General features: G+C 39.5%; 1 protein-coding gene across 1 annotated transcript in view; it reads left to right on the top strand.

Annotated features, from left to right (window-relative positions):
* The window catches only part of sgcz (sarcoglycan zeta), a 282,091-nt gene extending 264,336 nt beyond the window's left edge, over nt 1-17,755 (top strand). The window contains exons 7-8 of the mRNA XM_079617362.1: nt 3,601-3,724; nt 16,683-17,755. Coding sequence (XP_079473488.1) covers nt 3,601-3,724; nt 16,683-16,880 — 322 coding nt within the window. The 3' untranslated portion in view covers nt 16,881-17,755. The remainder of the gene's footprint in view (nt 1-3,600; nt 3,725-16,682) is intronic.
* Nucleotides 17,756-22,626: the final 4,871 nt, after the last annotated feature.

The raw sequence follows: 22,626 nt of genomic DNA, 5'->3' as shown, positions 1-22,626 counted from the left end.
GCACTAGGTCCCTGTGTTCGCAAACCTGGTCCCGAGAGTGAGCTAGGATTAGCCAGTCGTCGAGATAATTCAGGATGCGAACCCCGTGTTGCCGTAGCGGCACAAGGGCTGCCTCGACGACCTTCGTGAAGACGCGAGGAGACAGGGCCAGCCCGAATGGGAGGACCGCGTACTGGTATGCCTGCCCCTCGAAAGCAAACCGTAGAAACGGCCTGTGTCGAGGAAGAATGGAGACATGAAAGTAGGCGTCCTTCAGGTCGATCGCTGCAAACCAATCCTGTGGCTGCACACATTCGAAAATGCGCTTGGCCGTGAGCATCTTGAACGGAAGCCTGTGAAGGGAACGGTTCAAGACGCGCAGATCCAGGATTGGTCGTAACCCACCGGTTTTCTTGGGGACAATGAAGTAGGGGCTGTAGAAGCCGGACCTCATTGCGGCTGGAGGGACAGTCTCGATCGCACCCTTCGCCAGCAGGGTGGCGACCTCCGCTCTCATGACAGGGGCATTGCCACCGACCATAGTGAAGCGGACTCCCCTGAAGCGGGGAGGAGACCGCGCGAACTGAATCGCATAGCCGAGCCTGATGGTCCGCGCGAGCCAGCGGGACAGGTTGGGAAGCTCTAACCAGGCTCCCAAGGACTGTGCCAGCGGGGTCATGCGGACGACAGACGTCCCCGCGGGGGTGCAGCGAAGCGGAATGACCGGCCCGGACGTGGGTGGCATAGCGGCCCGGTGTGGGGGCACGGTCATTAGCCGCGTCCTGCCAGAGGGAGCCAGGGAAGGACCAGCGTTCCACGGGGGCGTGCTCTGGCAGGGGTCTGGCGACAGAAGGGGATGAGAGCGGCGGGGCCCGTGGGCGGCGCGCACTGTCATTCCCTTCTGGGGGCTCAGAGATGGGGATATCAGTTCTTTCTTTAACCACATTAGGGTGCTGCCCACCCGTGGGTGAGCAGCGGGGAGTGGAGAACAAAGGATTCTCCCCCGGCCCTCCACCGGGGGAAGGAGTGGTCCTGCTACCATCTCCTGAGAAGAACTGATGGCCATCTCTGAGCAGCCCGTCTCAGGAGCGCCGCTTGGCCTGGCGTTTAGCGGGGCGCGGGGCTGGAGAGGGCTGGGGCGCCTGCCTGCGGCGTCCTCCACGACGCGGCCCGGGTGAAGGCTGCTGCTGGGGCCGTGCGGGAGGGGCGGGAGCCGCGGGAGGGCGCCCTCGGCGGCGAGCAGGCTGAGGCGTCTGAACCGACGGCTGGGTGGAGGCAGCAGCGGGCCGTCGGGGCAGAATATGACGAATAGCCTCAGTCTGCTTCTGGGCGGTTGAAAACTGTTGGGCAAAATCTTCAACCGCTCCGCCGAAGAGGCCAGCCTGGGATATGGGGGCGTCAAGCAGACGAGTCCGCTCAGCGTCCCTCATATCGGCCAGGTTGAGCCAGAGGTGTCTCTCCTGGACCACACTAGTGGACATCACCTGGCCCAGGGAGCGTGCGGTCACTTTCGTCGCCCGGAGAGCGAGGTCAGTGGCGGCACGCAGCTCATTGAAGAGCCCTGGGTCAGTCCTCCCCTCGTGCATGTCCCTGAGCATCTGGGCCTGGTAGACCTGCAGAGTGGCCATGGCATGCAATGAGGCGGCTGCCTGCCCCGCAGCTCTATAGGTCTTCGCCACCAGGGTCGACGAAAACCTACAGGCCTTGGAGGGGTGCTTAGGATCACCACGGGAAGAAGCACTCTGTGGACACAGTTGCATCGCAACAGAGCGTTCAACCATAGGCACCCCAGTGTACCCGTAAACAGCCGCCTGATCGAGAGGAGGAAAGGCGGAGGAGGTCGCCGAGCGATCACGGGAAGACAAGGGTGTCTTCCAGGACCTCGAGACCTCCTCATGCACATCCGGGAAGAAAGGCATTGGGGTTGGACGCCGACGTGAATCGGCGGCCGCGCCCAAAAACCAATCGTCCAGACGCGAGCGCTCGGGGCAGGGTGGCGGATTGCACTCTAACCCGATGCTCGCGGCTGCCCGGGAAAGCATGGCCGTCAGCTCGGGATCAGGATCGGGCAATGCTGACGCGCCCGGAGGCGGCAGCACAGCCGACCCCTCATCTCCCGAGGACTCCTGCCCACCTTGTGATGCTGTGATCGACATAGCATCGTCATTAGGAGCGCCAGACGGCGCACTCGGTCCGCCGCCGACCGTTGGCCGGGACTGATCGAGCGCATCATCTGGTCGGCTCGCGGGTTGCGGCACTTGAGAGGGGGATGTGGCCCGAGGACGAATCGTCGGTTGTTGTTGCCACACCGTCACCCTCAGGTCACCCTGGCCACCAGCCGAAGTACCAGCTCTATTACTAGAGGGGGTAGATCGGGGTGTGGATGAGGGGACTCTCACTCTTTCGAGATCACTGAGTCTCGACCGTAGTGTCGCGATGGTCATGTTTCCGCAATGAAAACATGAGTCATCCACAAGCGCTGCTTTGGCGTGCTCTAAGCCCAAACACGCAAAACAGCGATTTAGCCCATCTAAATCAGACAGCCAGTGACCACAACCAGAAGGGCACGGGCGATGCATCTTTAAAAAGACGTGCCACGCGCTTTGCTCTTTTAGAGAGAAGGAGAAATCCCCGCAGATGCTGAAGCGACCAGGGAGAGAACACACACACACTGGCAGATCACTGCTCAGATCGCAGGGAATGTGCACTCGCTGGAACTCGCTGTCACACCAACACCTGGAGGGAAGCTCGTCTCGAAGAGGAATAGAGATGATACTCAGGATGGCTTGTGGAGTGAAGGATAAACTTGGCTCCGAAAGCGAAAACATATCTGCATGTTGCCGGCTCACTTCCTTATATACCCACACTGTGGGGCGGAGTTACGCTATGCAAATTCAGCAGACCCATGGCATTTGCTTGCCATTGGCTCGTTTTATTAATATTCGAAGAGGATAGGCTTCTAAGCGAACCCCATTCGTCGTCATTTCGACGTAACTCGAAGTGACTACGAAAGGGAACTAATGTTTCTTTCTCAGTGTTTCAAAGTGGACAGTTCATTCAGTTATCTCATTTCCTGACAGATCTCATATTGATTATTTTCTTAACTATGCTCTCGCTCTCTACAATCTGCACATTATTTGTCTCACAAGTCTCATACAGCACTAAATAGAGCTTGACTATGAAGGCCTTAATTAGTCTGCATCGTTGAGGAAGGTGAAAGTTTCCAGTATTGTTATAGTAAATATCAGCACTCTCGAAGCCCTGCTTGTTCAATCAGATTAGAGGACCTAAACTAACGGCTGTGTTTTTATGGTACATAAACAAAGGGTTATAAATGAAAGAACTCAACTGGGATGACAGCTGATATCATTAACTTCAATACTAAAAAAAAAAAAAAAAAAAAAAAACTCTCTGTATTTTTCTTAAAAATGCCTCAAATCATTTAACTGTATTTTAATAAGTTAATTGCATCTGACCAATCAGACCCACTAGAATGAATTTTTTCATGTGAGACAAGTTTAGAAAGGTTTTGATTATTATGTGTCCAGCTGAAAGCTGTGTGTGCATTAAAAACAGTGATTTGTGGTCATTACTTCATCAAAGTCTATCTTCCTCAAACAGGCTAGAGTCTCCGACAAGGACACTGACACTGGAGGCTCCCAAAGGTGTTGAAGTGAACGCGGGAGTAGGGGAATTCAAAGCTTCTTGTAGGAAAGATCTCACTTTAGAGTCTTCAGAAGGAGAGGTGAGTATGTGAAATTGTATATAGGGGAAACAATGCAGATGTCAAAAAGATAAAAAAAAAGGTTATTGGCATTTATAGTTTCATGAATTACTTTTAACATCCATGGGACCTTTCCATTCCACTAAAAGTTATTCTGTCTTCCAAAAATGGTTATTCTATGGCATTACTGCAAAAAAGCCAGGACTGCCATCATGGGTTCACAAAAAGGTTACAGGCTCCGATGAATAAAAAACTTCCAGCATGCATGAACAAATAACACACACCAATATACACACAATTGTTGTGTCTTTACTGAACTCACTTTGTAAACATTCACAATGCGGGGAACATTTATGTGAACCCTTGGACTATTTTTGAAGAAAGCAAATATTTAATTCAGCAAGGATGCATTTAATTGGCCAAAAGAGACAGTAAATACATAAAAATGTTAAATAATAAATAAAATAAAAATTTCAAATAAAAGCTTTTTTTTTTACTTAAAAAAAAAAAAAGTTTCACGGTTTCTACAACTTTTTCTACAAGTTTTTAAGTTTTTACTTGGGGCACCACATCAGCATATTAGAATGTGAATTATGTGAAACTGGTGTAATGGCTGATACAATTTTTGCTTTGCCATCACAGAAATAAATTGAAATAAAAAACAGTTCTTTTAAATTGTTATAATTTTTCACAATATTACTGTTTTTGCTGTATTTTAAATTTGTGTGGCGTACACTACTGTAACTCATCCCACTGAGCATTTAAAAAAAATAATAATAATAATTCTGTCATGTTGGTGAGCACTTTAGAAATAAGAAAATTTCGCCACACATATTGCACTTACTAACACACAAGTTGATTATTGACAACATGTCAACAAATTACTTAAGAATGATGTGTTGTAGTTGTTGCTCTTTGACACTATCTCGCTTGTATGCGCACACCTCACAGGCTAATTGTAGACTTACAGGGATTTTTCCCCGCAAAAAATTAAAATTCTGTCATAATTTACTCACGCTGATGTCTTTCGAAACCCATAAAACCTCTGTTCATCTTCAAAACACACAAAAAATTGTTTTAATGAAACCTGAATTTTATGTCCCTCCATTGAAATTTCATTCACCTAAAATGTTGATGCTTTAAGACATTGTAAACGTTTTGCATATGAACCGAACAGTTTAGTCCACTTTATATGATGAAAATATTTTATTTATGATTTTATTCACATAAACATTGATTAAGGCACACTGGTCAATTCTCTTCCACAAGAACCAATGAGTTTTATTTACGAGCATCAAGCAAAAAGGCTGCATGGAAATTCAATAAAGGGACAGAAATCTCTTAGATTTCATTAAAACATATTTTAATTGGTTTCAAAGATGAACAAATGTTGAATGGGTTTGGAACGTGAGTAATTGATGGCAGAATTTGCTGTTTTAGTTTAATGAACCAACCTTTCAAAAACTTCAAACAGAAACATGTTTCAGTTCGGTTTCAGTTTGTATTGTTGGTTTTACTTGAAGATAAATTAAATTTTATTAGCAATTTGTGCTGAAATCCCAGTAAATCCAAAGGGTTCTCACATACATTTTCTTCAACACAGAAGTTGTTGTTTTTATTATTATTAGTGTATGTACTGTACTTATGTAAAGAGCTCTGAATTAGTTATCTAATGTTCACATCTCATACAGTATGTGTTACATTAGACCTTTTTTTTAAGGGGGTAGATGTGACTTCACACAGTGCTATCTGGTCAGATGTGAGCAGATCATGTCCTCAGTAATTGCCTCAACCAAACACGTTCAAAATACTCCAGATCTTTCTCCTTTTCTTTGTTCATGCTTTTTTTCTGTTCTTTGTCTTCCTGTTTTACACTCATCTGTCTACATCTTTCTCTGTCTACAAGCTTAGTTCACTGTCCAGTAATTGCAGTGTTAGTGTAATTCTAAGAGCACCTTGAACATGTTTAGATTACCCACGCTCACCCCCACCCCCCTTTCATTCAAATGAGTGCCGTCATGTTGAGCTGCCTTGCTCTCTTTCTTACCCTCTCTCTCTTCCTTTGTCTCTCTCTCCTTCTCCTATCTCACTTTAGTAACTGCCTGGGCTATTTAATTAACTTCCATGAGTCCAAGTCATATATCATGCTGTTCTGTCACCTCTTTGGGAAAAAAAAGTTTTTTTTTTCTTTTTTTTTTCTCTCTTCTTCTTTTGTGCCTGAGATAGCAGAATGGTGCAGTAAGGAGTGATATAAGACAAAGTCATTGGTGCACACTATGGGCACTTGTAAAACTTGGTAATTTCTTAAAGCATTAAAGTTCACACCAATATTAATATTGTTTTATTTTTTCAGTGGAAAAAAAATAGAGAAATTTTAGGGAATATCCTGGTCATCCTGTTGACCACGCAATAGTGAATGGGGACTGGAGCTTTAAACATGACTCAAAAGCACCATAAAATTGATCGATATTACTTGCGCACTACCAAGTCTTTTGAAACTGTTATTAACTTATATTCTTCCAATCCAATAGCACATGTGAGAAAAGTGTCAGTTACACCATGTGTACACCACATATGCTGTATACACGAAAGCAGATAGAACCCATTATAATCAGTGATGCTGTCTATACTAAATGCGACGCAACACAACAAATTCCGACAGTAAACTGATGCACCGTTCTATTTCTGACGTTACACGCTCGCACTACTTCTGAGGCGAAGAACAAATGGATTTGCAACAGTTGCAAATCATGATGCGACAACTGTATACACATGGTGTTAGCTGCGGAAATAAATCATTCACATTGCAAGCTTATGTATGATACCGTTCAAATATATATATAATATTCATATTTGTTTGTAGAAACCGTAGTATTTTAGGATTATTTGATAAATAGAAAGTTCAAAATAACAGCATTTATTTCAAATTGAAATTTGTTTCATATAAATGTAGCCTATTTACTGTCTGTCACTTTGAATTTTTTTTTTTGTGAAATTTGCCTGATGAATCATTCATAAATCAGGCTTATTCAGACTGGTGTGAACTGGATCCACTAATTCATTGAAAAGTTTCTACACAAAGAACAATTAATTGACAAACCTCTCATGAACACACAAGTAGAGCTAGGGTGGATGTTGAGACTTTCAATAAATAAATTCTTAATTTTTTTTTATTTGTTCATCACACAAAGCTATTATATGAGTTCAGAAGCCTAGCACACGTCCTCTTTTCAATTTGTATTCAAATAGGTCCACTGAAGAAAGAAAGTATTTTGGTTTTGGAATGACATTCCACGAGAGTTAGTAAATAATGACTGATTTTTTTTTTTTTAGGTGAACTAATCTTTTAAGATTCTCAATTTTTTTCCCTCTCATCATTTGACCTTTATTTATCTCTGTCTCTCTCACGCCCAGCTCTTGCTTTCTCTCTCTCTCTCTCTTTCTCTGCCCGTCTTTATGAACAAGCTCAGTAATTTAGAACAAATGCTCATATCAGCACAATCCCATCCTGTTTGCCCCCATCTCTCCTTGTAATTCTCCAGAGGGAAGAGACGCTGAAAATAGATGCCTCTGTCAATTTGGAGAAGAGAATCAAGTGCATTAGACAGCTGAGACGAGAAATCAAATCAATGCTGTCAGCAGCCGACTCTTAAGAGGGCAATGTTAAAAAGTTTGGGGTGAGAGAATTAAAGGAGAATGGCTGACTGGGTCCATGTCCTATTGCCTTTTCTCTTCCTGCTGCCCATTAAGATCAAGGGAAATGAGAAGTGACTGCTGTATGTGCTCTGATAGCTCTCGTGAGAGAGAGAGAGGGAAAAGAGATCCCGTATGCTATTTCTTTAGTTGAAGTCATTACAGCTGTGTATGGCACAATTAAATGTGCAGTCATTTTAACCAATTAATACATATGATCCTTTAAACAAATTAAAAATATATATATATATATTTGGAGAAAAAAAAAACTGCTTAAAACAGCCCACACTTGTTGGCTGTCTTCCAGCCTGGGGTGTGTTACCCAAAAGCATTGTTAGCTAACTATGGTTGCAAGTTCTGTCGTTATCAACATAGTTCAATGAGTTGGTGTTTCCCGAAACCTGAGGCTATGTTTACACGGAAACGATCTGAAGAGAAAACGCAAAAGTGGCGTTGCCTTATCACTTTTTATTCTGCGTTTAGACGAGTGTTATGGGGGGGAAATCTGCGCGCATATGGTGACGCAAAAGTGTGTGAAATTCGATGTAGTGTGCACTCCAGGCGGCTAGGTGGCAATGTGAAGCACTGAAAGTGAAAGAGACGCACGCTGACACAGTTTTTCATGTTTAATACGGTAAAGCTGCATGCTTTAATCCTCAGTGCTCTTCGTGTGTCACTCAAAAATGACAGAATATATATTTAGTTTTTTTGTCAATGAAATTAAAGTTGGCATGAAATCAAAATTGATCCTATTTACTTTGTTGGCGGATATTACTAGTCTTGTGGTGAACAATTAATCCGTGCAAGTTAATACACGGAAAAAAATTGTTTGCCGAAGTTATCTTTAATCAAAGTCTGAAAAGTTACTTCCGGGTCTGGAATGGTTCTTTTTTCTGATGACGTAGGCATGAGAACTTGGGTTGTTTAAACGCTTAGCCACTCCCCTCAAACCGTTACTCTGCTATGGGCGAGAGATGGAGAGGAGGAGCGCTGAAGTAAAACCCTGCCCTCTGTTCAATATTCCCTTTCACTCGGAAATGCGTCACAACACTTGAGAAAAGTCGTTTGCAACTTCTGGTTCACGCGGACTTTAATGCTATATTTTAGTTTGATAATGTTTTATTATTTTCCTGTACTGGTGCATGCCTGTGACGTAAACGTGTACGCGACGCCTTCACTGTCTAGCAGACTTTTGCGTCTTTACTGTTTTTACCCTTAGACGGGAACGCGATGGTGGAGCGTTTTTAAGATTTCCACTCTGGAGGGTGGATTCACTTTTTTTGCGTTTTTAAGCCCCAAAAACACTGTCGCCGTGTAAACGAAAGGCACATCCGATAAAATATTTTTACGTTTTCACCCGCGAGCGTTCTCGTGAAAATGGGCCATAGTTCAAATGAACATTTCCAAACAGCTTCGCGAATAGTTGTGTGTTTGGAACGACAGCTCTTGACATGTGGTTAGAAACATAGTTTACTGTTTGCATGACATTTGGGCTTAATAAATCCTTATATTGAGGGAAATAATAACAATTTGATATTTAGAATAATCTATAGGCCTACATTTTAATTTGAATATATATATATTGTAATTTACGTTTTTTAGTTTGAACGTAAGCATTTTTGAAGAGTGTGCATGTGCCTACGTGGTGTAGTACGTAAGAAAGAGACTATGATTGAATCTGGAAATAAAGCATAATAACTGAGAAAGGTTGAAAGGTCAAAATAACTGCATTTATTTAAAATAGTTTTTGACATTTTTCTCGAAAAATGTACATGTGACAACATGTTTGCAAAATGCGTTGCGTTGTGCATGTTTTGCGACAGTTTCAAAGTGAAATGTCCAGTTAGTGGCGCTAAAAGCAGTTTTAGTTTTTTTCTGGAACAGATGGACGTGAATATGACAACGTTTTATTATGTCGGAGTTTCTATGTATCACTGCAGTTCTGAATTAAAATTTCCGGTGAGTGGCGCTAAAAGATTAATGCTCCATCACGTTTTAAAATAACGTTGACCTATTATACTCTAAACCTACCCGATAGTGTTAACAAAAGCAAATGCGAAATAAAAACGTAATCGTAAACATGGCATTTTAGCTTATTAGCTAAATATTAAGAAGATTAGCTTATTAGCACCCGAGCTCTTCGCATCACAAGTACAATTCTGTGCCAGGTGCAGCTACTGAGCAAGCTAAATAAGACAGTAAAACTGAACATGTGGAGCTGGTTAAGTGATGCAAACTCTAAAATATATTAGTTTACAAATCATGCACTATGGTAAAAAGTGTTTTGAGGTCATAACATAATTGTGCAAGGAGCCACATGAAAACAAGTATTTATTTATCCATAATCTGCCCAATTGTTTGTGAAAACGATTAAAAGTGCTCGCTGTTTTACTGCCTCTAGTGTTCATTTCTTTTAGAAACTGCATGATATGTACCTATTGGTTCGTATTGGCGTTTTGATACAATGTTGCCACAGGTACGTTTTTCCAATGAACTGTGTTCGTTTTTGTCTAACAATGTAAAAGTATTTACTGTCACTTTTGATCATTTTATTTCATCCCTGCTGTATAAAAGTATCTATTTGTTTAAAAAAAATCTTAAAGACCTCAACTTTTAAACAGTACTGTGTAAATAGATTAAATTATATAACATGAAATGTAATGACATATGATGAAAATGTTAAACACGTGGTTAAATCAACTGGATATTCTGATAAAAGTGTAGATAAAAACAGTGCTATGTATATCCTCATGATTACCCCAGCATAGCCCTCAACTAGATCAGTTTTCATTACGTTAAACACCATCACGTCATGCATGAAATTAAGTACCTATTTCGTTGTTGTGCTTGTGTTACATGGCAGCTGTGGAGCCTATTAAATCCGCCATTCTCTCCACCGGAAAACTCCCTCTCACTTCAGCCAGCCAATGAGGCGGTGGATATAGATACATATGGTGTCGGCAAGCCGAGGAGACAGGGGAGCTGAACCAGGCATATGTACTAGGCTAATGTTTCATTTGTTGGTGCAAAGCTCCAATATGGCGTCCATTTGAGACCAGCCCTTAAGCCCATGCATCTTAATAAAGCCACTAAGGTGTGTGATAGGGACAAAGTAATGAGAGAAACGATCCTAAACTAGCCCTGCCACCGAAGCAGACTCATCTATCAGACAGATCTATCAGAAGCCCCATAGTGCAGGAGAGAGGGGGTAGATCCTATGAGGTTAATAATCCAACAGCCAAATTACTGCCAGCGGTTTGTTTTGCCCCTGGGTTGTTTCTGCGTGATGGCGGCAAGGTTTTATTTTCTATTATTCTGGAGTATATGGAGTCCCATGGCACTTCTCTCTGCCATGCTTAGCGGCGCTTTTTTAAAGTATGGCTCTAAAAGTCAGGGGGAAAATTTAGCTTTTGGAGTGTTTTTATTTGTGCCAACTCCATTCGGGCTTATCCTTCTGTTGTTGCTCTCCTCTCTTAATTCTTTTGTCAATTGTATATTACTCTTATGTTAGCCATATGGTTGTTTGTAAATATAAACATGTTTTTGATGTCACATTATACGGTTCCTCTAATCAGCACATAGGCTAAAGGTATCAACCGTTATAAGAGAAAGTACCAGTATGTGGTTTTTTAAAGCATTAGAGAATAAAACTCTGTGAAACTTATAGGGCCGTATCATATACCCGGTGCAATGCGGCGCGATGCAGGTGTTTTTTGTTAGTTTCAGCCTGACGCAGTTAAAATTTTCACCTCTTGCGCCAAATTGTTTAAATAGCAATTTGCACCCATGGGTGTGCTGGTCTGTTTACCTGCCTATATGCGCATATTACTAACGCGCTCTTTAAATAAAACAAAAAATATTGAGCCATTGACTTTAGACCAGCTTTCAGTTGGTCAATGGCGCATTTTTTTTTTTTGTCATTTAAAGAGTGCGTTAGTAATATGCGCATATAGGAGGGGTACACAATACGCGTACACTCTGCTTATTTCACACCCAGGGATGCGCAGCATTACTTGGATACTAAAAGGATTACAATGTAAAATAGTATTATAGTGTACATAAAGATATGGTGGAATCCGGGTTGTCCCGAAGATGGTCTGCTTGCACACTTTAACCACTCGCACAAGCAGATCCATTTCCTCTCTGGAGACATTTAATATTCAACAATATTATTGATCTGCCTTACTTCAGGTGGACGATGACGCAATTTTGTATTATTGTCATGCTATCACTGTGAAGCTGCTTTGATTCAATCTGTATTGTAAAAAGCACTATGTAAATAAAAGTGACTTGACTTGATTTCAAATTCCGCCATTAAAATAGCAATCCGCCATGGCGCGACTGGATTTTAAAGGGAATGGGAGATAAGACTCTGATTGGTTTATTGCACTTTACACCCATTACTCATTAAGAGAATAGGGACAACCTTTTTAGACCATGCACCGGCGGCGGCTACCATTTTTCCCGTCGTTAAACTCTCAAAAGGGGATTCGGACACGTCCTAAGTAAAATTGTGCCATGTGCTTTAGACCATGCGCTTAGATCTTTAAAACAGGGCCCATAAGGTTTATTCTATGGCATCAGACTTTAAACCCCCTTTTTTTGGTGCTGTAACCTTTTTTTTTCTTTCGCAAACACCATTTTTGAAGTTCACATTGCATACTCGGTGTTGGCACAAGGGGTGCTATTTCAGACAGTGCTGTCTTCTCCTAGTCTGTTTAGTCAATTACAGTTATGACAAGCAGTGTTTTTCTCTTTGTGCTGACGTTTAAAAAAGTTTGTTAAACTTGTGAAAAGTGTATAGCTAGCTGCCTGAAAAAGAACAGGTTTAATTGAATGCATATTTCAAGGTTACTGTTTCACCCACTTGAGTATTGCGGTTTGTTTCCATCACAACACGAAAGAAGATATTTTTTAGAGTGTTTCATCTTTTTGTTCATTCAACATTCAGAACAACTTTAGATCTCATTGACTTTCATTTTGTGGACAAAGAACACAGACATTTCTCAAAATGATCTTCTGTACTCCACAGATCATCATACAGGTTTGGTTAGTTATCCCTTTACACAATATACACACACAAGCCAAGAAACTAAATAATAATGTTCATTTAAAAAATAATTGAGAATACTGACACCTGTATTGGCGTTTTTGTGATACTTGACCCTTGTAGAATAATGGGAAAGACAATATGCAGCCCCAGGTTCATAAACGTTTTTTTTTATTTTTGGGTGCTCAAGCCATCAATTTGTATTAGTAAGTCCAGAAGTAAATGAAACGTGAAAGAACTGTGCGCTATAATTGTTTGATTGCCACAGTCAGAGAGACAAGAACAAAAGAGATCTGTTTGTGTTTAATAGCATGCGACTCTGCTCATCTCCAGAGCGTAATGGGGCATGTGATACACACGAATGACCTTGTGAAGTCTGATGGGTCACCTGTATGTGTTTCTATCCCCCGCCCTTCATTTACCTCTTCACATCAGCTGCATTTCCCTCTCCATCCTTCCCACCTTTACCTCTTTTTTCGACCTGTTCATTTTCATTTGCTGCTTTTCCTCATCCAGCTGTGACATGGGAGAAATCATGCATGAAAAAATGTTTGGACCGACTATAATTGGCCTTCTCTACACATATAAACATGCAAGCGTACACACACACTTTCCCCGATAGTGTTTCCAGAACGGAAAGAGGTTTGTAAACAACGCACCAACTGTTTTTATCCCATGGTTGACTGACAGTAATTCATACAGACACTTTCATTTGGGGAGGGTGCCATCTTTAATCCCTTCATAAGATGACCTAAATGACTTCCGTTCCGACTTCTTTCCCTTGTCTCTTTCTCTCTCTTGCTCCCGCTGGTCGCCCCCCCGCCCTTCTTTCTCAGTGTCTCTCAGTAGGGGTCATGATAACTGTCAGCGGGCGGTATCATTAGCCATGCCACATCTCCGAAAATTCTGGAATTCCGTCTCCTGGCAGAAAACGGGAGAGTGTTTAAAATGGAATTGGATTTGAGGGTCTGTTTTGGGCCAAGGCGGCACTCACCGGTATTAGATGACACAATGCATGAGGACATGTCGGCTAACCGAATGCCAAAATAGAATTTTAGTAATTTGGCAATGAAGAGGATGAAGTGATAAAAGCATTTAGAGGACAAATGCAAATTCCTTAAAGAGAACTGAGACAGAAGGACATGTAAAGCAGGGGACTAAGAGGGGGCGGGGCTTATTTCATTAAATAAATAACCAAGATTGATTAATATAACTATTCATGAAGTATATGTGATGGTATTACATTTAAGTTCCATTTTATAGTGTGTAGTAGTATTGTAACCAATCACAGACGTGCAGTGGACCGAAAAAGATTTGAGCACTTTTGGACTTTCATTACATTAAATAAGTGAGACCTGCAAAAAATGTTTTGGTTTGGGCCTAAATAGTTTTAAAGGAGCAAAATCATTGACATAGAAGTGCAGTTTAATTAGCACTGAACTTGATTGCCACTTTTGACTGCATCGGCTTCTGTTTTTACTTACATTTTGTTTTTGGTGATACAAAAAAAAATTATGTCTGTGCATCATTAGTATGATGTAAGTTCACAAGGCGTCCAAGTAGATCAACCATCTGGTGTCTCATGTAGTTCACTATATTAATAATAAAGTTTGACAACCAGAAATCCTTTTTTTTGTCTTTATTTTAAGCAATATATGAGTTTACTTCTCACATATTCTGAATTTACTTCTCACAATTGTGAGTTTATAACTCGCAGTTGTGACTTATTGAGCCCATGTGAGATATAAGTGTTTTTTGTTGTTTTTGTGTGGCAGAAGCTTCAATAGTTGCTGCCATTGACTGAAGACAAAATGTTCCAATATGAATTAATAGTGAATACAAATAAAAGCAATCATGATGACAAGGTATATTTCATATCATTCTAGTAATGTGCAATATTCCATGGAACAGAAAGTCACTGAAGATGTTTCAGGGTAATTGGAGATGTGAAAGTGCAATGTTCTGCTTTACTCAAATGGGATTTTGCAGGCTCAGGTTCAAATTGTAAACAGTGTTTCTCTATACACTGCGAACATTCATTTGAAGTGTTTTGTTCTGAAAACCTCGGAAAGTATGACTAGATTGTGTGTAAACCTTGGCTTTAAATTTAATTTGAAGTTGATTTGCTTTTTACAGATATGCCTCTATGTTTTTAAAATACCGATTACCTCTTTTGCCAACGTGTTTTATTTTTTGTATTTATGCGGCAAGGCTTTTTCCTTTACATTGCTCCCGTTGACGTGCTCATCTTCATACAAATGGTCCTGAACTTACTGCATAGAGGAACAAACATACAGTGGTTCTTGAAATCCCCTTGAGTACATTCAATGCTGGTTTTAGGATAGTAATCATTACGCTGTCCATCGCATTCATCTTGCATTCATTTAACCTGCAACTTGCATTCAATAGAAGTGTCAAGTATGGCAGTTCACGAAAGGACATGTAAAATTCACTCTGTCCATGTGTATATAAAAAATGTTGATTGTGTAAAAATCTAATTCACATTTGATAAGTGTCATATTGAAGTTTGCAGGGCACTTGGAGAGAGCAAAATGAAAAACTGACACAGCAAAAGGCGAAAGAGACAAACAATGAGAGACAAAGTGAGAGACAGATAGGAAAAGTGGCAGTGTGCCGTCCTGCTGACAGCAAAGCATCATGGGGGCTTGTTTGTGCAAATGTTTATAGAGATATGCCCTGTCAACACCTCAGACACCATTACTTACAGTAATTAGTTCTTCCTTGTTGGTGTCTTCTCTCTCTCTCACCCTCCTTTGTTTTTTGTCACTCATCCACAGTGTGTGAGTTATGGTATAGATTATTTGGCCTTTCCTAGCTGTCAGAGCCAACAGACTTTTTGGAACTAATAAATACAGGAATCAACATATTTATAAATCAAAGGGCAAACAGACTTTTAATAAAATGTAGTTCATGTCCCTGGTGATGTTGTCGCTCCTGATCCATATCTGGAAATTAAATGCGGGTCCTTTAGGATGAATTAATGCGCCAGAGTTGTGTCATGGTAGTCTTACATAGCCAGAGTTTTTAATATAATCTTGCATCTTAGGTGTTTCTTCAAGTTTGAGCACTTTTATGTCCAATGGTTATTTTTTAATTTTATTTTTATTTTTGTAACACATATTGTAACACAATGTTATTTCTGCCAGGACCACTATCAACAAATACGAATGACAATTAGCATATAGTTTGAATTGACGGTATGGTTCCGTTCTGGGCGAGAACTCCCTGCGCATCCGTGCAGCCTATAAGAGCAGGGAGAGCAGCAATAACCCCGCTTAGGGTAAACAGAACAGAACCAACATGAATGTATTGCAGATATCATTGTTTCAAGGTTTTAAAGTACAACATAATTAGATAATTTATTCTTATTCAATGGGAAGCAGAATGCCAAATCCTGACTGGATGAGAGGAGGAGTTGGGGATGGAGGAGGAAAATAAGCTCCAGAGAAACGCGATAGCTGCTGATAATACTGAAAGAGCTTATATATGTATACGTGATATGCGTTGTATTCCTATAGGTAAACTTGGATCAGCTGAGAGTCACTGAAGCGAGCTTGACTAACGTGACCTGCCAGAACTAACGCTACGCTTGATATAAAGATCTTAGTTTGTTTGTTTATACCATCAAATTAGTGTCCTTGGTTACCAAAGAGCCTACAGGTAGAAACATGGAATGTGATATGCAAATAAAACAAAAGAAAACCAAGGTAAATGATTATTGAGCATAATATTGTTACTTTGTGTTATTTCTAATCAAGCTGTTAAAATGTGCAAAACGTGTGACAATATCATTGAATTGTATCTATTTTTTAATTCTGTCAAATTTGGGGAATTCTTGCCATTTTTTGTGCAATAACCCAGATGAATGGGCTGTGGGGGTCTGAAGCTGGGAAATGGTTGAAGCAACACACACACACACACACACACACACACGCACACACACACACACACACACACACACACACACACACGAGGCTAGACTGGACTGGTCAAATTGATGTGTCTTTACCACAACGGACAACACTGTTCAACTATGTAGGTCTCACATAATGACACAGTCTTTCATCAGTGTGATGTTTTTTATATAAGTAAATGCAGCGTAATCTTAAATTACTGTTATTATGTTGATTTATCTGAAGTCTTTGATTATAATGTCTGTATTTTCTGCTCTCCTCCTGTTCTCTTCTCTCCTCACCTCACCTCTCCTCTTCTCAGATCTTCTTAAACGCAAACTCAATCCGTCTTGGAAATCTTCCGCACGGGAGCGTGGACCTATTGCTTGGTCCAGGGACCACATACTCCAAACAGACTGTGTACGAGGTGTGTGTATGTCCCAGTGGCAAGCTCTATCTGTCTCCTGCAGAGAGCTCCTCCACCTGCCAGACCACCAATAGTGTGTGTCTTTGGAGCTGAGAAAGGTGGGTGGGCCATGGACCACCCAGCACCAGAAAGGCCTTCCTTCACCTTCCTTCTCTTGCTCCTTTCCTTCCTCCTCTGGTTCATCTGTCCACTTCTCTTTCTTAATTATGTAATGCCTCTCTTTTATCCACGCTAACATCTGTCTGTTCATCTGCCCTTAAATTTGTCCATCCATATAAATCTGTCTGTCTGTCTGTCTGTCTGTCTGTCTGTCTGTCTGTCTGTCTGTCTGTCTGTCTGTCTGTCTGTCTGTCTGTCTGTCTGTCTGTCTGTCTGTCTGTCTATCTATCTATCTATCTATCTATCTATCTATCTATCTATCTATCTATCTATCTATCTATCTATCTATGTCTGTCTGTCATCAAAGCATCTTTCTCACATTGACCGTACATCTATTACTTTATTTTGTCCTTTCTTTGTCTTCCTCTTGTCTATTCTCTTCCTCTTTCAATTTGTCCTCTTTCCCATTTTCCTCTTCCTCTTTGTCCTCTCAAGCAGAATTCAGGAATCATTTGACGTATCTTGGCTCGGTTGGAGCCACATCTACCCAATCTGTAAATGGAGCAGAAACTCTCTTGTTTTTTTTTTTCTCTATGTGAGTGTGTTTTGTTCCTCTTATTTTTGTATGATCGTCTGACTCAGTGGAGGATTGTGAATGTGTGCCGGGACGCTGGACTGCACTCATGAATGAGCACACACACACACGGCGACCCGCAAACGAGCGTGTGTTTTTCTAAAGAAGATACTAAGGTGCCTTTGCTACTGTTAGTAAAGCACATCACCTGCTACTGTCCCTCCACGCTCCACGTGCAGTAAGACTAACCTCCGCTAGGAAAACTGACCGAACGAACCCTGTCCTCTATTTTTAGTTCATTGGTCAAAAAGATAAACCGAAAGAAAACAAAACTTTTTTTTCTTTTTCTTGGATGTTTCTTTTTTTTGGAAAAAAAGCACAAGATTATGCCATGTATATAACAACATTAATAAATAATAATAAAAAGAGAAAGTTTATTTTAAGAATTTTGTATTCAAGAATGCTTGATAATGTTTCTTTTTTTTAATGCTTTGGTCTCATGGACATGTTTACATGTACTAGGGTGAGACAGTGTTAAACAAATCTGCTTGTTTTTTTAAAAACTCGTTCCTGTTATCAATCAAATTAAACTTTTGGATTTTGTTTAGATCCTAACTAAAATGTGTCCTGCCAGTCAAAAAGAGGAGCCATAAATTGTTTCCCAACTCTGTTTTTTTTTTTTTTTTCTTGGTAATTCTCTCCACATGTTGTAGGGCAAAAATCAATACTGCAAGTTTATTATTAATCATCATTGTTACATTATTTACTGTTTTTAGTGTTTCAGACCATGGACCACTGCACTTGAGTAAATTGAAATATGATTTTGAGGCTCATTTCGGCAAAAAGATCTCACAGTGAAAGTAAACTGCCAATATGGAAAAACCTATGAAGTTATGTAGGGAAAAGTGTATACAGTTATGAGAAACGGTTATTGACCCATTTTGAATTATATGCATTTATGCAAGAATAGCTCCTAAAATATAATTTCATAGTAATAAATCAAATGATAATCAAAGACAGTTCTATTTCATAAGCAAAATGCACACATTTAGAAGCCATTCATGTACAATTCTAATTGGTTGACAAACTTATTGTACAGCAGTAATCCAATATCACTTGTGTTCATGACGGTCATCAAACTCATTATGACACATGAAACATTGTCATTTGAGAATTTTGACAGCAGTTTTCTTGAGTTGCGAGAGACATAAAAAGTATGTTTGGCAATAGGAGATAAAAGTTGAATAATAGCTGAAGCATACAGCTATATGTTTAAAAGCGCAACTTTGTTTTTCGGTTGACCAAGACCTGGCAAAAGATATCCGAGCCACAAACACCCTCATAAATGTTTAAAATATGGAAGAACCTGGCAAGATTAACACAGAACACAGATAATGTACAGTAGTATGAGGTGCTTAGCATCAAAATAACTATTTATTTATTTTTGTGTTTGCGTTCTGTAGGAGAGAAGATTTCTTAAACTAAAACAAAGATATATTTTCTTACAAATTCTATGCAATGTGTTTGTAAGATCGCTGTGAGGGTGGAATAGTATTCATTTATATGAGGTCATGTTAATGTCCTAGATTTTCTTTTTATCATAACTCCGGTATTATACCATTCAAATTAAACTGGCTCATGAAATGAGTTTGAAAATAATTAAAATAAACATGAAATGATGAACACATGCAAATGTTTATTTGGGAAATGAACCCCAATCACTGTCTTCCCCTCTTTTTTTTTTACTTTTCATGTTATTTCTCAGCAATGTTAGTGCCATTGACATTTGGCAGAGTCCAGGGTAGTTGCTTTATTTTCTGTGAAGAAAAGAATGGACATATGTTACTATCTCCCTGGCTCTGTCTTTTTATTTCTTTATTTTCTTTCCATTTTCTATCAATTTTTGACTAGAATGGGTAGATGCAGGCAGAGGCAGTCTTTGAGGCTTTCGGATCAAATTTACCATGAAATAGAACATCTTCATAAAAGGATGAGGTCAGTGCTTTGGTTAGGACTCACTCTTCTGGCACCTCCGCTGTCATTTGGAAAAGCAGAGAGGTCTTATAAAGCTTGCGAACTCTGGGAGAGAAGCTAAACATCAGAGGAGATTGAGGTCCATAAAAAGCATTCTCATTCTTCACTGTGTTTTGTACTCCTAAAATTTGACGCACTATTAAAAACGTGTTCTGAGTGTAAAACAAACACCCTTTAGGGTTTGTTTCTTTTTAAACATATGTACTCACTTTGTGTTATTGCACTTTATTTACCCTTTTATGTGTTTTAAAATGAGATTTGAAGGTGAAATATGATTAAATCTGTTTCCAAGGGCTTTGAAAAAACTTTGTTGAGTCTTGAGATGCGGATTCATCACAAATCACATTCTTCTTGTTGAATGCCATCGGTACTAGTGTTTGAAAGTTGAACGAGATTAAAAACAACTTTCCTAAACAATTAAGAACTTGTCAGGACAAAACAGCTGTTGACTGAGTTCACTTGGATTGAATAGCGTCTAAGAAGATTGCTGAAAATTAATTTTAGCTGTATTCTTCTCTAAATAATGAATGTTTTTGAGATGCCTCATTGGCATTCATAAGGGATAAACGTGTTATGTAAAGCGTCGAGCGGTAGACAGACAGCTCACAACCCCCAGGAGGCAAATGACTGAAACCATATGTAAACGCTTTACAGTTTTCACCTTTTAATTATTACAGTTGTTGTTTATATTTTCACTATCATTCTCACCTTGTCTCCTGCTTTTTTTAGTGAATTTACACCATGAGACCCAACAGTGTGGTCACGAAGAACAACATTCAAAGGGGCATTTACAGTTGAGTCACTTTTGCATGTGGTTTTTCAGGGAAAAAACTGGACGGAGTAGCTAACCACCCCCGATTTGGTTTAACCTGCAATCATTGTTATTGTTTTCAATGCAAATTCGCCTCCTTTCTATGTAAATTAGGTTTATTATATCGTGTCTTTTTAATATGTATAGGCTATTTGTTTTTTACCTGGTGCAATTTATGATGAATTATTACTGCCCACGGAATGTAATTTTAAAGAGATGTTGGTTTTGATTTTCTGTTGATCATAACAGCAGTAATTCGTCAAATGAAGTTCAAGAACATTATAACCGTGCATATATCCAGATATGGAGGTCGATAAGTTTGCTTTCTGCGATTCAAATGTTCTGTGATGGAGCGATGCTGTACACTCCCAGTAAAAGTACTATATCGTTTTTTTAAAGACTTTATGAAAGATGTCTCAAATGTTCACCAAGGCTGCATTTTTTAATCAAAAACTATTAACAGTATAAACAGTGAAATATTATTACAGTTTTATAATATTTAAAAATATTACCCCCTTTGAAATCCATGAAGATATTTTATACCCAAACTAGAATATGACCGTACAAGATTCATTTTCTAAATGTATGTGGCTGAGGCTCATATTTATATTAAAGGTATCGACACAAAATAAGAAATCACTGTCACTATATGATTTTAAAGTTCTCCTGCAGTCAATTGAATCCCTTAAAACTCATCTTTGATCACCAAAATAAATAAAAAATCTTAAAATTCGTTTGAAAACTACTCCCTTGCTTCATTTAGTATATATGTTGCCATGAATATGCAAATGATCCCTGCCTCCACCCAATCACACAAGCTCAGAATACCTGATCCACTCGGACAACTTTACTGTCGTAAACGATACACAATGGCAAGTGGAAATACTCGTTTCAGTTTTCATATGTGTTTCATACCAGAAACTGATTCAGAAGAAAAAGTGGAAGACTGAATTATACAGGGTTGTCTATGAGTCGATGTATCAGAATGGTAATTTTATGTATCACTCTCTACAACGTCAGACACATAACGGTAATTAATATGATTAGCCTTTTTGCTTGACTATGTTATCAAACAGCTAATAATGTGTTGCTAATGTTACACAAACCATGTTCCCGTCCGCTATCTCAGAGTCAGACAGCTGCCTTCTATCCTTAGAAATGCTTTGAACAACTTAGAACGTCAGGGGAGAAAGGCATATAGTTCATCATAACATTGTAAAATTCAACCGCTATATTGCTAAATGTACCTGATATTTCATGTCAACAGAAAATAGCTGGCTTCTCTTGAGCCTCCCCTGCTTCGCAGCATAGTTAATGATATGCCTGAGCATTGACATGATTGGTTACAGCATATTTGTGACATAGACAACAAGGGCGATTTCATACCGTGTTTTTGAGACTGTCTTTGGGTTCACTGCAGTTTTAAGTAGAAAATACTCAGTTGACATGAATTTGCACATGGTTTGTCTTAAAGCATTTTAGCAATATAACTGAAAGATAACACCAGATAGACATAATTATAAACAACATTAAAAACTTGATTTTCACCACAGGGTTGTTTAAAAGTAAAGCAGAGGTCAGAAATTGAAGCTGGAATCGTAGAACTTTTTAATGATTTATAGTTTGTCAAGCTAATTACATTCTTATGCATTAAATCAGTAGCAGCTTAAAATAGCTGTTTTCTATTTGAATATGTTTTAAAATGTTATTTATTCCTGTAATGGCAAAGCTGAATTTTCAGTCGTTACTCCAGTCTCCATTGTCACATGATCCTTCAGAAATCATTAAAACAATATTTCATATTATCAATCATGAAAACAGATGTGATGTTTATTTTTATTTATTTTTATTTTTTTTCGTTTTTGATGCACCCTTGCTTAATTGAAGTTATATCAGTATCAGTTAGTATCAGTTTCCTAAAAAAAAACTTTTGAATGGAATGTCAGATCCCGGTGTTAATCTGAATTCTTTGTTTACATGTCTGATAGTTGTTTAAGAAATTGAGTTTTAAAATTATATTCATTATTATTATTATTTTATCAAGAACAGAACATTGAAAAAAAGGTAATGGACAATAGAAAAAAAAAAACATGGGTAACATTTTATTTTACAGTTTCATTGTTACTCATGTTACATAGTTATTATTTATTAACTGTTAATAATTACATGCAACTAACCCTAAACCAAACCCTAATCCTAGACTTATAGTAAGTATAGTTACTTAATATTACTCAGTACATAAATGTATAATTACAGTGTAACACAGACACCTTCAAATAAAGTGTAACCAAAACATGATATGACATCAGCTAACAGTAGTA

The sequence above is a fragment of the Phoxinus phoxinus genome, assembly GCF_949152265.1.
Source record: "Phoxinus phoxinus genome assembly, chromosome: 6".
NCBI lineage: Eukaryota > Metazoa > Chordata > Actinopteri > Cypriniformes > Leuciscidae > Phoxinus > Phoxinus phoxinus.
The sequence above is the reverse complement of the archived record's forward strand: the minus strand, read 5'-3'. Positions and strand labels throughout refer to the sequence as shown.